General features: G+C 33.2%; 1 protein-coding gene across 5 annotated transcripts in view; it reads left to right on the top strand.

Moving 5' to 3' along the window:
* Positions 1–15,715, top strand: part of CDH12 (cadherin 12) — a 1,048,697-nt gene that overhangs the window by 960,640 nt on the left and 72,342 nt on the right. For all 5 annotated transcript variants that reach the window (XM_053906903.1, XM_019450745.2, XM_019450744.2 and 2 more), the window contains one exon: positions 4,454–4,621. In XM_053906903.1, coding sequence (XP_053762878.1) covers positions 4,454–4,621 — 168 coding nt within the window. The remainder of the gene's footprint in view (positions 1–4,453; positions 4,622–15,715) is intronic.

The raw sequence follows: 15,715 nt of genomic DNA, 5'->3' as shown, positions 1-15,715 counted from the left end.
GATGTTTAGGTTGTTTTATCTTGGCTTTTTGTAAATAATGTTATAGTGACCATGAAGGTGCCAGCACCTCTTTGAGATCCTGTTTTCATTTTCTCTGGATATATACACAAAAGTGATATCCTTGGAAAAGATGGTAGTTCTATTTTTAATTCTTTGAGGAACCCCCACACAGTTTTTCACAGTACCTGCACTAATTTACACGCCCAGTATTCCCTTTCCTTCACACCCTGACAATATTGGTTATCTCTTGCCTTTTTGAGGACAGTCATTCTAACAAGTGTGAGGAGGTAGTCCTTTGATTTTCATGTCTCTGATGATCGTTGATGTTGAGCACATTTTCATGCACTTGTTGGACATTTGTATAACTTCTTTGGAAAATGTTGAGTTCCTCTGCCCGTTTTCAAGTCAGCTTGTTTGCTTTTTGTTACTGAGTTGTATGAATTCTTGTATATTTTGAATATTAACCCCTTAGCAGGTGATTTGCAAATATTTTCTCTCATTCCACAGATTGCCTTTTCATTTTGTTGATGGTATTTGTGCTGTGTGGAAGCGTTTTAGCTTGATCCCACTTGTTGATCTGCCAGTTGCATTCCAGAGGGTTTATTTATCTTTGAAGCCACCATGTTACTTCTTCTTGTCCCCTCTGTGATTTTATTTTGCCCTGTCCTTCCCCCGTAGCAGCATAAATCGACTCTTCTGATGTGCAGCCACATCGACTCTTCTGCATGCTTTGAGGGACTATGCCTGCTTCTACAAAGTACTTTCCTGCTTCCTTCCCTGGGATGCTCCTTCTTGTGATCTTTCCAGGTCTGCCTCCTCCAGTTCTCTGAGTTTGCAACTGTAAAGCCTTTTCTCACAGAGAACTTTTCTGGCACTACTTTCAAAGGCACTTGATTTCACTTTCCTCATAACACAAATCACCATCTGAAATTAACTTAATTATGTAAGTACTTCTTTATGGTCTCCTCGGTATCCCATAAACATAGACCCATTAAGTGTACATTCCATGAAAGAACCTTGTACAGAGTGTATCTTTTTTATTTATTTATTTTTATTTATTTTTTAATATGAAATTTATTGTCAAATTGGTTTCCATACAACACCCAGTGCTCATCCCAACAGGTGCCCTCCTCAATGCCCATCGCCCACTTACCCCTCCCTCCCACCCCCCATCAGTTCTCAGTTTATTCTCAGTTTTTAAGAGTCTCTTATGTTTTGGCTCCTTCCCTCTCTAACTTTTGTTTTTGTTTTTTTTTTTTTTTTTTCCCTTCCCCTCCCCCATGGTCTTCTGTTAATGTGGGTGTATCCACGCAAAGAAAAACCCAACCTCGTTCTCCTTACACATTCAATCTCTTGTCAGTTGGCCGATTACAACCACAAGCTGGAAAGCAGAGAGAAGTCTAGAAAAAGTATATAAAGTTGATCTAGAGCGACAAATGGAAGAGTGTTCACCATTATCCTGTTACACTTGGTAATGGTGACTGGATGAAACATACATTTTAGTACAAACGGTGACTGAATCAGGTGTCCCATGTCTCAGTCTGCAGCGCAATCCTCAATTCACAGTATAGTTCATGTAAAGCCATATACTGGATTATCACATGTCATATTTAATGGTTCTTCATATAGAGTCTTGCATTATTTCATCTCAAAATACTCTCAGAATATTTAACCCATTTTTGCAAAGCAAGCTGAGATCCATTGAGATTAAGGGGCTTACAGACAACATGAGCGTCTTTGCAGAGGATGAATATGTTCCTTGGTGGACTAGTGTCCTTTGATATATTATTTTAAGTTTATAACTCTTTCAACCATGTATTTATATTCATATTGGCAGAAATAAAATCCCACTAGAAGCAGTTTTCTCCTTTTTGCATTTATTCTAATTTGTCTCAATTATGTATGCTGGAAAGTCCATCAGGTACAAGACATTTAAATCATACCAAAATTCAAGGTATATTTACCCCTCCATTCTTTTTTTCCCTAATAAATAGGATTTACTTCAGAATTATAGCTAACTAATTAAAATTTGTGGCATTATTGCTGTGGAATATTTATGCTATCCTGCAAAATGCATTTTTTAGGCTTCAGTTATTATCAGACAAGGCTGTAACTTTATATACAAATACTAAAAAATAAAGATGAACACATGAACGTAAACTTAAGAGTCAAAATAACAGAATGCAGCATTTCCGTTTGCTGGTTACATTCTACTATAGAAGCACTTAAGCTCAGTCCTTGGCAAGGTTCCTCCTTGCTCAAGATCATGAAATCCATTTTTGTCTGTTTGGCTTTGAATATTAGGCATTTGGTACATAATGGGTGGTCCATAAAAAAGAGTAGCTTCTTGGAAAGGAGACTATTTTTCACCAGGCTTTTACGATAGACCACAATGCTTTAAGATTCTCTTCTCACATTTGAAACTTGTCGTCTGCCTGATTTCCCAGATTCAACTCTGAAAAAATTCTACAAATGCCCTATTTTATTTCTCTGAGACAGTGGTTCTTAAATGGAAATGGTGGTGGGCTCATGGTCATCAGTGGTTTTCTTTGGAACTCCATATGCGACCCTTTCCTCTGTCTAAATTCTAGCAGATGTCTTCCAGGTGAAAGGCATTACAGTAAAGGAGGGCTAAGGAACAGAAAGGTCACCTGTCAGACACAGGATGGAGCAGGAGGGCAGGGCAGTTTGATGTCTGGATGATAACTATAACAAATCACCAGAAAACAAACCAACCTAGTTTTAAATAAGTGTGAAAATACCTATTTGGTCTCTTTTTCATAGCATCTTAATGTATCTATGTACAATATATATACATACAATATAAAGTATAATATTTATATTTATACATTTTCATATTAGAAATTTTCATATTAGAAATGAATTGAGCAAAGTAAAATTTATATACAAATATACATAATTGCATATATATATATATATATATATATATATATATATAATTTTCATATTGTAAATGAACTGAGTAAAGAGACATCTGGTCAAAAACAGGACAATACAGAATGCATATGAATTAAACCTAGGCATTTATCTAGAAAATATAAGCATTATAAGGCAGGCAGAAGTCTTGTAACTGAAAGCATGTGCAACCAGGCCACTGAGATGGCGGAGATGAAGAATCTTAGTTAAGAGACTTGGAATTGAAACATCAAGAATCTGAGCTGAAGAGGGGAAAAACAGATTGAAATAATAGAGTGTCAGTACTCATGCATGAATAAACAGCAGTAGCAAAAAAATGGAACTTGCCTGTTTTGCAACCATTTCCTGCCAAGGGTCAGGAAAAATCCTAGATTGTAGTTAAGTTTAAATTAGCAACAGAGCAAAGCATTTTGTAAGTCAATAGTGGCCAGAACAGATAAAATGTGGATGTATATTCAGTTTATGATTTGGATGCTAGACTTCGTTTTGGTGCTTGATATTATATTTGTTATTCATATATGCTACTTTATTTAAGAAACACCACTATCAAAGATGCATGGATTTAAGACAAATGCTCTGCAGTCTCTCCCAAAAACCATTGGCTATACGCTGGAATTTGGTATAAAATTTATTCATAATTTTACTTGCAACAAATCCAGAAGGTTTTAGTTATTTCACTATGAATAAATATAAATATAAATTAGTTCTATACTTGGACACAAGGGCAGAAAATGAGTAGGGTACGTAAATAGGCATATATAATGCATGATTCACAATTGTAAACTTAATAATTTATATATTCATTCATTCATTCATTCATTCAGCCAGTCATTCAACTAGTCAGCTGTTTGACACATTCTTATTGAGCTCCTTCTAAATGGCAGAGACTGGAGTAACTCGTTGACAAGGGAGATAAGGTCCCTGCAGTGGCAAAGCTTAATGAGATCTAAGTGAAAAAAATCTGTGGCTGAAATAATTAAGAGGAATCCTGAGAGATGAAAAATAAATGGGAGGAGATACTTTGTGTGTTTAAAAAGTAAAGTAACAAATTTATTTTAGAAAATAAAGAGAAGAATGGAGAAGAAATTAGCTTTATTTAGAAACATCACACTTAATGTAACCACTTAATTTTTTAATATATGTATATATGTATATGTATATTTGTCTAAATTGTCTAACACTTTCATTCTCTTTTAAAGATAGAATTCTTCTAAGTAAATCATGTCTGATTTGGTTGACTTAATGAATGATGACCATCTTTTAGAGCTGATACATTGTTCTTTAACCATATTCACAATGTTGTATAGCATTTCATTAAATGGCTGTTACCATAGTATATTTAATTATATTCTAACCATTGAACATTTTGAGTGTTTCACTTTTTAAGAGATATGTAGGTTTGTTGGCATGTCTTTACTCCTGAATCTAGATAAAATCATTTTCTTGTTGCAGACTATCATATCTCAGAAGACACAGTGTTTGTAATATTTATCTTTTATTATTGTTTTCCCTTAAGGTGTTATTAGAACAGCTTTGCCAAACATGGACAGGGAAGTCAAAGAACAATACCAAGTCCTCATCCAAGCCAAGGATATGGGCGGACAACTAGGAGGGTTGGCCGGGACGACGATAGTCAACATCACCCTCACTGATGTCAATGACAATCCACCTCGATTCCCCAAAAGTACGTTCTTTCTATTGAGTTTAAATTGGTGCAGTTTAAAAAACAATTCTCACATTTCATTGAATGTTGCAGAAATTATAATAATTTTTCAGACACTTTTCGTCTTTAGGAAATAGAAGCCAATAGATAAAAATGAAATTACTTAAGAATTTCATTTTCCATTAGAATCATGCTCAGTATGACTTTAATATAAACTAATACAAGTCAGTAATTGAACAATGAGTCTTATGTTGTTGATTCCTGTTAAAGTAAAATATTCACGATAGGTTGGAATCTTGCTCTAATTTTTTTACCTGAAAAAGTAATATAAATATGAATATTCCATTTTAATTTAAGACTCGTATTTATGACAAATGTGACACCATATTATTTGCTCTATTATGCAATTTGCCTAAGAATTCTCTGCCTTCTCCTTACCTATTATATTTGAATCATTTCCATATGCTTTCATGTAAGTATCAGATGATATTCCAGTGATGCTATTTACATTACTTTAGTCTTATTTTAGTTTTGCAATAGGTGAAAATTGCTACAGTTTCTATGATAATAGAATGTTTCACACCTGTATTTTCTCTGTAACTCTGTGCTTCTTATTGAAAATGAATACTTCTCACTTGTGTTATATCTCGTTTTCTTCTACAGTATTACATTTAACACCAATCAGTACCTGTTCGAGTTCTGGTACATTTTCAAGGATTAGTTCAGTGTTCTTAAAACTTAGAATACAAAAACTGAAAGTCTCTGTCACTGGTTACACAAGGAACTTGATTAAATCCCTAGATACACATTTGCGTGAACAGTTTATAAAACCAAAACAAAATGATTTTCCTCTTTCAATCCCAGTAGGAGAGTTTGAGTTCATCTACCAAAGTATAAAACACTGAGAATATTTAACTAAATGGATATTTTATTCCTTTAGCTGAATTCATTTTCATATTTTACTACTTTATCATTTTCTGTTAATATCATTAACATATATTTTCGTATGGAAATATTTCACTTAGTGATCAGAAGGTCCAATGGCAAATGTCATGAGTGGCAATTAGAAGTCATCATACTTAAGCAAATGAAATGTCCGTGACAAATGGTGAGTATGTAATGTGCTATAATTAATAACACAGAGAGTCTTATGGCAACACTTTTCCTTACTTTGCTATTAAGGGAACCAGATAAAACATAAGTATTAAAGAAGAAAGAAATAGTGCATTTGATTCTCTAATATTTGACATTAATAAAGAATATATTCCCAACTTGAAAAGTACTGATTATTTTTATTTTTATTTCTTTTATTTCTTTATTTTTACTTCTGACATATGACAAGCTGTAGAAGCTAAATGAGGGGGATAGTTTGGGAGACTACTCTACTTTTATATAAATGGCATCACTGTGAACGTGGGCCCTTCCTGTTTTGTGTTTTGTGCATTTAAAATATGTTCCTTCTAGCGAATAGGAAGTAGCAAAGATATTCTTAGGTAGCATCAATATTCTCATTCATGAGGATTATAATGATGCTCTTCAGATGAAGGATATAAAACCCAGCCAGTGGAGGATACAATTTCTGCTGGTATGGATGAAGGGTGATTTGTAAAAAATTGGGCAGGAATCCAGATAAATAGGCTGGAGTACAGGGAAATAAAAATATCTCTGTGAAAAAGAGGCTAGATTATACTTAGGAAGCCAAGATAGTGTGCTCAGGTCCTGCTGAAACAGGACGATCACTTCTAGAACTTACCCAGTGAAAAGAGAACCTGGATAAAGCAATATGTTTGCTTGGGATTTATTCAAAGTTGAATATGTAGGTCTGAAGACAACCAGCAAGGAATGTAGGGGATAAGTCCACTAGAATTTTCAGAATATTTATATGTCATGTCAGGAACTTTATCTTATTCCTTATTCACAACAACAGTTCTGTATTTTCCACATTGACTGTTAAAAACAACAACAACTGAGGTGTAGGAAGGTTAAATAACTTGCTTGAGATCAGCAATTTAAGTAGAGATTTTTTTTTCAGAAGTTCAGACTCCTTCTAGTTTAACATAATGTTAAAATGAAAAGTTTTCTTTTCTCTTATCTGCCCTCTAAAACCATACTTTTTAAAACACTTACAAAAAAGTCACATGACATATGTTGAATTGTCACCATTCCTGCACAGAGAAACAAGAGGGCAAAAGAAATATACTGAACAGGTCACCATGATAAAATTATTTTCTACTTGTATTACATGTATTTTTGAACTATAGTCTCAAAGTATAATGGGTGAGAGATATTTTTGAATCATGAGAAAGAAAAGGGTTTTCAGATTTTGCATGAATAAGAAATTAATCCCCTTGAAATTTTACATGCCATTGTGTCAAGCCCTTTTTACTGTATTGTCATTTTGAATTACATCCTTGAGAGGAGAAGACAGAATACAGGTCTAAACAGAAAAGCCATTTATTTAGAAGTCAATGCTCTTTTTGCAAGAATATTTCTCATGTGCAGCAATTAAGCTGCAAGTGTGACATAACATTACAAACTGAAATGATAATCTTTTCAACCTTAAAAGTAAAATATATATATATATATTCCATACATAAATAACTTAAAAGAAAATCCCCACAACTAGCTGCATTTATTCATGCCTGATAAGCATTTATTCTGAAAAAAAAAAAGAACAACAACTTCATTCAGATGAATTTCATGAGCTACAATTGCTCATTGTTTAAAAATTTCAGAAGATAATTTCTTAAAATTTAATCATAATTTGTTTGGGCTTTGTGTGTGTACGTATGCATATGTGACACTGTTAAGTACCCATCACCATCCATTTCCTTCTCTAAATCTGTTAGAGGTGAAAAAAAAATGGAATGACACACGCATTTGTATCATGCATGTGTAAGCAGTTTGCTGGTTTATTGTTGAAAAATACATGGTTCCTGAGATATCAGAACTTCCTGCCAATATGATATGATGATGGTGACAATGATATTGACTAGTAAATTACTGTGTGTCATCTACTGTGCACAGTGATTTGCATATATATTCCCTTCTTACTTTTATAATGACTTTATAGTATTTTCTCAATTTTAGAAATAAAGTAGCAAGGCGCATTATTAAGAAAAGTTGCTATAAGTTAAGTTTTTAAAAGTTAAAAACTTGTTCAAGATCATGCAGCCACTAGGTGAGAGAACCAAAACTTCATCTTACGTAGTGACTTCAGGTCTCTCGTTTACATTCTCCCTCTTGAAAGACAATTTGCCTTGGATACCTGTGTGTGATTTAAAATGTCCTATAGATAACCCAGAAAACTATCCAAAGGAAATATGGAAATGGAAATAATACCTGACATGTTAAAAGAGCTGTACCTGTAGTCGTATAAAGGCAAAATATTTTTGCAAAATCTTTTCCATATACTTATAAAACTACCATCTACCATAACCAAGAATATCTGCAAAAGATCTCTGTTAGAATAATCTACAGGAAAATGCTGATGGTTTCCATTACTTGAATTTTAAATGACAAAACCATCTAACAAGCTGATCTAAATAATACATTATGAGATCAAATCAATTAAGTGATGTGGTTAATTCACATTAGGCAAAATATTCATGCTTCTCCCACTTGGTCTCTTTCTTCTGTATAATAATTTTGTAATGAATGTGAGATCAACCTTAGTGAAATAAAGCAGTCCATACAGAACATTGGATGAAAGAGATACTTCATTTATAGGAAATGTAAAGAGGTATTTTCTTCTTCTTTCTTTTGAGTAAGAGAACTCTGTGTAAGGTAAATAAGTTCAAATGTGGAAAACAGGACATTAATAATTGTTCTAAGAAAAATTCTTAAAAGTAGGTAAAACTATTTTAAAGAAATTCTATTTTAATAAGATACCTACCAAACATGTTTATATTGACGGTTGATAGCTATAAGTATTTTGATTTGGATAATAGTCAATAAAACATTATTTGCACAATAATTACTATATAAAATATATAGTTGTATCCATATATAGTTAGTTAATTTAATGAATAAGATATTTGCAAATACTAGACTTCACCCAGGAAAAGTTGTTATTGTCCTCAAATTAACAAAAAACAATGTAAGTAAAATTAAAGTATTAAATACATCAGCCAAAATGTCTACTGCACAAAGAATAATGTTTGATCTTGTTTACATGAACTATAAGGCAATGACTACAGATCTATGGATAAAAAATATGTATATATATTTCTATTATACATTCATGATATAGAAAGACTATAGACTGCCAAGGTCAGTTATGAGTTATTAAAAAAAAAACAAATGCTGATAACTATACATTTATTTAGTTTAAAATATTTATGTGTTTAGTTAAAATATATTTCATTTTTTCATCCTGTTATTACTTTTCTGGCATCCAAATTAAGACTGTTTCTTTTATTATTTTGAAATGTATAATATAGGATTGTTTATTTTTAAATACATGTTTATTACAATATGTAATTTATAAAGATTTTCATTAGAATCAACATAAACCCAGTTATAACCAGTTGGGGGAACAAAGTCTATTTCTCTTTACCATTTAGCATCCTTAACTTGGAAAACTGTAAGCTTCTAGAGTGAAATTTTCTTGTTAAAAATTTAATAAGCCTTTGAAAATAAAGGGCTAAAAGCTAATTGAGTTTTGACAGTTAACTCAGATCCAGCCATAGAAAATATACCTTTACATTCTTCCAGGTTTCCAAGGGGATTGTCATGGGGCTGAAGGAGGTAAATCAAACATACAAATTCTATGATTTAAGTTTATTTATGCAAATAATATACAATCTGAAAGTATACATGTATACAATATGACAGTTCATGACTTTGTGTATATTTTGTAGACATCAATTTTTATAGAACTATCTAAATCAGATAGGTAGATAGAAAGATAGATAGATGATAGGTAGATAGATGATAGATAGATAGATAGATAGATAGATAGACAGATAGATAGATAGATAGAATCTCAGAATCATTAAGTAACACCACAGAGAAAACATTTCCTGGCCTTTGAGTGCAGAGAAGGCCTTCTGCTCCCCAGTGTGTGTGTGAATATGGAAACATTGTGAGGAACACTTCATTGTTTTCACAACCCACCCTGTCACTGCCAGACATGAATTGTATAGAACTCTCACATCCCAGCTTATGTGGAGACTCCGACTACTGGCCCACCTCCTACCTGCAGGTCAAGTGCAAATAATGGATAACACCGTAGCATGCTCCTAAGTTTTCTCTCTAAAGGTGAAACAAAGGCCAAATTTCTGCTTTTAGCACTATCTCCAATATGTTATCTTAGGTGCGGGGAAAGAGAAAATGGTGACAAGTACTCTGAAAAATGTACTGGAAGAAGTATGGTCAAAATAATGGGTCTTAAGTGAAATCCACTGCTTAAATGAGGATAACATCAGCCTCTTTCCAATATTTGGGATTGAGAGGGTGGTTGGGTCAGTTTGGTTTGCAAGGTTAACAGTATAATATATTATTTAGTACAGAAGCTTTCACTGTAAATACAAGTTGAGGCTTCTTGAAAACAGGTGAAGGATTTAAATAGTAATACAAGAAAGCAACAATATATGAATGGGTCGACATAAAGTCATGTTTGTTTATGTTTCTCAGATTTAGTACTGGTGCTGATTCAGTATCAATGTTAGAACATGTTTTAATTCCCACAATTGAATTTTTACTAATATTTAAGTAATTTCCACTAGATAACACTTTTAGAGCATTTTCTGACAAAAATTTTCCCTAGTCTAGGGCTCTAAGGGGCTTGTTTATTTCCCAGAGGCCTCTACAGTAAGAAGAAAATGTAAATTTCAGAAGTAATGTTTTATATATTATTCATATTTAATCAAAAATTATGTAGATGCTATCTATAAATACATGACTTTTTATATCAGTACCTCCCAAAGATATGAATGCAGATTGAAAAATAGACAAAGAGGTCTTTGGTATTGTGGGATGCATAATATGCGACAGTTATATATTACCCATATTCCTAATTTATGTATGTAGACATGTTTTTATATGTGTATCTCTGTGTGTGTGTGTGTGTGTGTGTGTGTGTGTGTGTGTAGAACTCCTCACTTGGGGGGCGATATTTAAAAAGCATAAAATAAAGAAATTGTAAATCTAAGACTTTGGAAATATTACACAAAGAACTTTTATTACCTGGGTCTCATAAAAATTGTAGGCGTGAGTGATAAAAATAGTCATCATATTTGATGGCTCTATTTCTATTTTTGAAAATCAAGCTAAGCTATAATAAAACTAGCTTTTTACTTAAGTGGAACAAACACTTCTACTTTAATTCCCAAATGACTCCTTTGTCTACTTCAATAAAAACAAGCAAGAGAGAACTATTTCCTGACGATAAGGCATGCAAATGATGACTTGAGTTGTATTCACCACAGTGCTCCCAATAGTTCTTAAATCTTATTTGCCCTAAGAATCCCTTGAGATCCTCTGTCCCTGTGATGGAAGTTCTGTTTCAAGTGACATAGCTTGGACCCAGATATCTGAATTTCAAACAAGTAATCTGGTAAATTCTAAATCATCTACAGTGAATAATTTGAAAATCATTGGTTTACTGTGATGAAACAATTTAGAAGGCATTTTCTTTCTTTCTTTTTAAATATGTTTTAGTGTTTATTTATTTTTGCAAGAGAGGGAGAGACAGAGTTCGAGCAGGGGAGAGGCAGAAAGAGAGGGAGACAACAGAATCAGAAGCAGGCTCCAGGCTCTAGGCTGTCAGCACATGGCTCGAACTCATGAACTGTGAGATCATGACCTCAGCCGAAGTCGGACACCTAACCAACTGAGCCACCCAGGCACCCCTAGAAGGCATTTTCATTATTCCTTAAATAGAGGTAATGAGTTAACTTTTGTATATCATTAGAGTTATTTTTATCCATACAAGATTCTATTCCTACAAGCATATTTAGGTAAAATCTGAATATTAAAATTTATTCACTCTACACTATTTTGAAAAGCTTTGTGTTTTTGTTTGTTTTTGTCTTTTACAATTAAACACTCATATACAGTTACACATCTTGCTTAAAAGTATTCCAAAGAGCCTACAGATGTCAGATATGGATGCTTAGAGGCTAACACAGAGCTGAATCCCTTTGAATGCAAGCTCAGTGAGTGAATGCAAGCTCCAGCTTCTCCAATGAGAAGGGAACAGTTTCACTAGACTCCAGGTAGGCAGATGTAAGCAAACAAAAAATAGTTACCACAATTTTAAAATAATTTGTCATCACTATTACTGTCACATTAGTATCACATTAGGCTTTGTTAATGAAAGCATGAATCTTTTTTTAAGTGATGCTGAAGGTTTTGCTGACTTATTTGGTCCTTTTCACTATGTGGCAAAGGGCACAAGATTGCAGCCTGGTTGCTCCATGGCCCCGCTGCCTGATTTGCAAAAGAACTAAGCTTTTGAGCTACAACTTCTGTAGGTCTTTAAGAAATCTGACTTTTAGTTTTAAATTATTTTGTGAACCATAGTAAATAATGTTTAAAACTGAAATGGTATTAAAAGATACCGTGCTTAATCTTACCAATGTTATTAACAATATCTAAAGACCATGGGACTTATAAATATTTAAAATATTTGTCAGCATTCATCTGTGCACTTTGTAGCTCACCTAAGAGTCCTTTTTTTTTAATTCAAATCCTGGAGAAGTGGCTTGAATGTTTTGGCATCATATAATCCACAATTCAGATGTGAGATTTTACCAATGATGTAATAAAACTCTTAGGTTCTGAAACAGACAAGTCAGGTAATGAGCACGTTCTCCCATTTCCACTTTCCAGCCCTCCTGCAAAAATAGGAGAAAAATTCCTTTTGTGACATTTCCTGTCAGTCAGAGCAAGTAAATAGATGCCAGCAACCGAATTTATCAGATTTAAGTAATAAGAAAACCCCTAAGTCTCTGGGTGCAAAGCATACCTATCTGTTACTTCCTTGTTAAATCTTCAAATTCACAAGCCCTCAGTTTGCTTTTCTGCATTTTCCTGCCCAGGCTGCATCAGCCAGTTCCAAGACTTTTTCCAGGTGGTACAGTTGTATTACTCTTTATGGCCTATGGTGATGATTTTAGTGTGGACAGCAGCTAATCCTTATTGCACATGTACTATGTAAAGTACATTAAAGCTGCATGTTAACTTCTTTAATCCTTATGAATAGGTTTTGTTTATTTACACACATTTAAAAGAAGAAACTGCAAGAAAAAGAGATGGTAAGAGGTGGGGCCAGGTACTTCGTAGTTACATGTGCAATGCAGCAGAACACAATTGGGCACCATATTAAAGCTGTAATTTTTAAATATGAATGTTTATGAAAATATAGGTCACTGCTTCCTACACCAGAACCACCGGGTAAAAGCGAGAACGCTTAAATGTGAACATGGGGCATTCTATCTACTTTTCCACTAATCAAACTGAAAAGACATTCTCTCCAAGACTGAGAGTATTTTTTATGTTTATAAGATTTGTAGAATAGAGAGAGCCAAGGCTTTGGGAAAGGTACTGATGGAAAGCTTAGTTTCACCATTAAGTCACTGGGGCCTGAATGGCTAAATAAACTCTCGCTATCTCATGTTTTTACAGCATCAAATTAAGATAATAAATAGGGGGACCATATATTGTGGTTTGCCTGAGACAGCTCCAGTTTTCACATGTGGCCTCAAATTAATTACAAATAGTGATTGCTTTTGCTCTCAAAAGTGGTTCTGTTTGGATAGTAAATTAAGTAGGCATCTTAATAATAATAGAGCTTCTGGGAGGATTAAGTAAAATAATGCAGTTGAAGTATCCAACAGTGAGTGTTTTTTTTCCTCCTCCTCTCCTCCCTCCCACATTTTCCTTCCTCCCTCTTTTCAACCTTATCCCCATTCCTTCTTTGTATCTGTCTCTTCAACTAGAGTATAGGCTCATTTTATACCATTTCTTTGTGTCTGTTGCTTCTCCTTTATCAGAATTTCCCATTAATGTATGATCAAACATGTATTGAAGAGAAAAGTAGCTCAAGAAATAGCTCATGCCTGTATTGTAGCTGAATTTACCACCAGGAAAAAAAAAATCTTAGGACTGATTGTATAACTTTTATATACATGAAAAAATCAATTTCAAGATTTCTAACTCCACGGAAATATTTAGGAAGTGAATATAAAATTCCATCACCAAAATAGTGTTATCTTTACCCATGAACATTTATAATGAATATTTTGATTTAAATACAATTTTCTGATTTCATTATACTTTTTAACCCAGAGAAAACACAGTGGCAGGATTATTAAATTAAAACTAACATATGACATCTCTAGTTGCTTAATACCACCTCAAGCTTCTAATACACAATTTTTCTAACACTGGTGACAATTTTTAATTTCTAATGTGAAACATTCTAGATTCAACATTTATTTCACATGGTTTAAATTCCTCTTTTTCATGTGTGCCTCTCATTGGTCTTAACATTTATATAGGCAAATAAATCGAACTTCTTCGGTATTTCTTTGTGAGAGTGAAACAGAATATAGGCAATAACCACGGACACCAAACATTTTGTACATAAGAAACCTAGTTTGTTAACAAATATCGACACAATTAATTATAGTATTTAATGAATGTTTAATTGATTGCTAGTTTTATTGAAGTGTAAGTGCAAAAAAGGTTATATCTTTTTTGTGTGTCGGTACAAAAAGGATAAAAAAATTTAACGACTTCCCTCAAGCAGCTCTGTGTATAATGGGGAGATTAAGTTAATGGACAATTATACTACTTGAAATAAAATAAATGATAGACTTATGCACACAATGACACATAAATGTATAAGATGGGCATCCAAATCATTAGAGAATAGATTTGAGAGGATTTTGAAGGAAATAATATCCACATTAATTTCTGAAACCCACAGTAAGAATTAGCCAGTGGGAGAGCAAATGTTCGCCAAAATATTTAGATGATGCAAAAACATCATGTTTTAAAGGATTTTTCGTATAGAATTATGGGAAAAAATAAAAGTGAGAAGGCAAGAAAATGTTTCATCAAAAATGGCTTTAAGCTGCCCTTGAAAGAATGAAGAATTTATTTTTTAAATGTTTATTTATTTTTGAGAGAGAGAGAGAGAGAGAGAGAGAGTTCAAGTGTGAGCGGGGCAGAGAGTGAGAGGGAGACAAAGAATCCGAAGCCAATTCCAGGCTCTGAGCTGTTAGCATGAGGCTTGAACTCACAAAACTGTGAGCTCATGACCTGAGCTGAAGTCAGTCGCTTAACCAACTGAGTCATCCAGGAGCCCCAGGAATAGAATTTATACATAAAAAGAAGAGGAGTAGCAGGCCAGTGAAACAATTTAGGCATAAGCAGCAAAATAGGGAAGGCATAAGAAGTGTTCAAATAATAAAATACATGAGTACAGAAAATTTTAAAACTTTGTCTACAAATATGATGCATGAATATGTGATGAATATTCATAAATAATATTTGTAGTTCAATGAATTGGATGCTTTGCAAGAATTAGTTTTGCCTAAAAAAAATGTTATAAAGGAAGAAACTTTATCAAATTTCTCTTTTCCAGACTACTCTCATAATGTTTCCAAAAAAATGCTTTTGAGAAATCAAATATTTGAGTAAATAATATTCACAGATGAATTTAGATTCCAAACATTTTTTCAGAAGCTTAGATAATGAGGTGTCATATTTATTAATAATTTTTAATAAAAATTCTAGTGTTGCTTATTTTTGTGAAATCAGTGGCTAATATCGCTGACAATTATCTATGTGCCATATTTTGTTAGATGAACAGAAATTACATAAGACAAAGACAAGAGCAAGGTTTACATATTTAATGGAGGTTTTAAGGGAATATTAAATGTACTCCATAGAAATGAATGAACAATGGAAAGTTACTGATGCACTTGAAATGTTGTGAACTCTTGCCAAGATCTCCATCATGTTTACTATTATGTAATGGGGATAGTGGTTATATAAATCATATATATTAAAAATACATATTTTTGAGAATCAGAAGCACTTTTAATTCTGGCAATCATTAAGTAATACAAATGGATTATGTTTCACAGTTCATTTGGAATT

Source organism: Panthera pardus, unplaced genomic scaffold (assembly GCF_024362965.1).
Source record: "Panthera pardus isolate Hobbes unplaced genomic scaffold, ASM2436296v1 HiC_scaffold_2, whole genome shotgun sequence".
Classification (NCBI taxonomy): Eukaryota; Metazoa; Chordata; class Mammalia; order Carnivora; family Felidae; genus Panthera; species Panthera pardus.
Note: the sequence above shows the minus strand (reverse complement) of the source record. Positions and strands in the feature narration are given on the sequence as shown.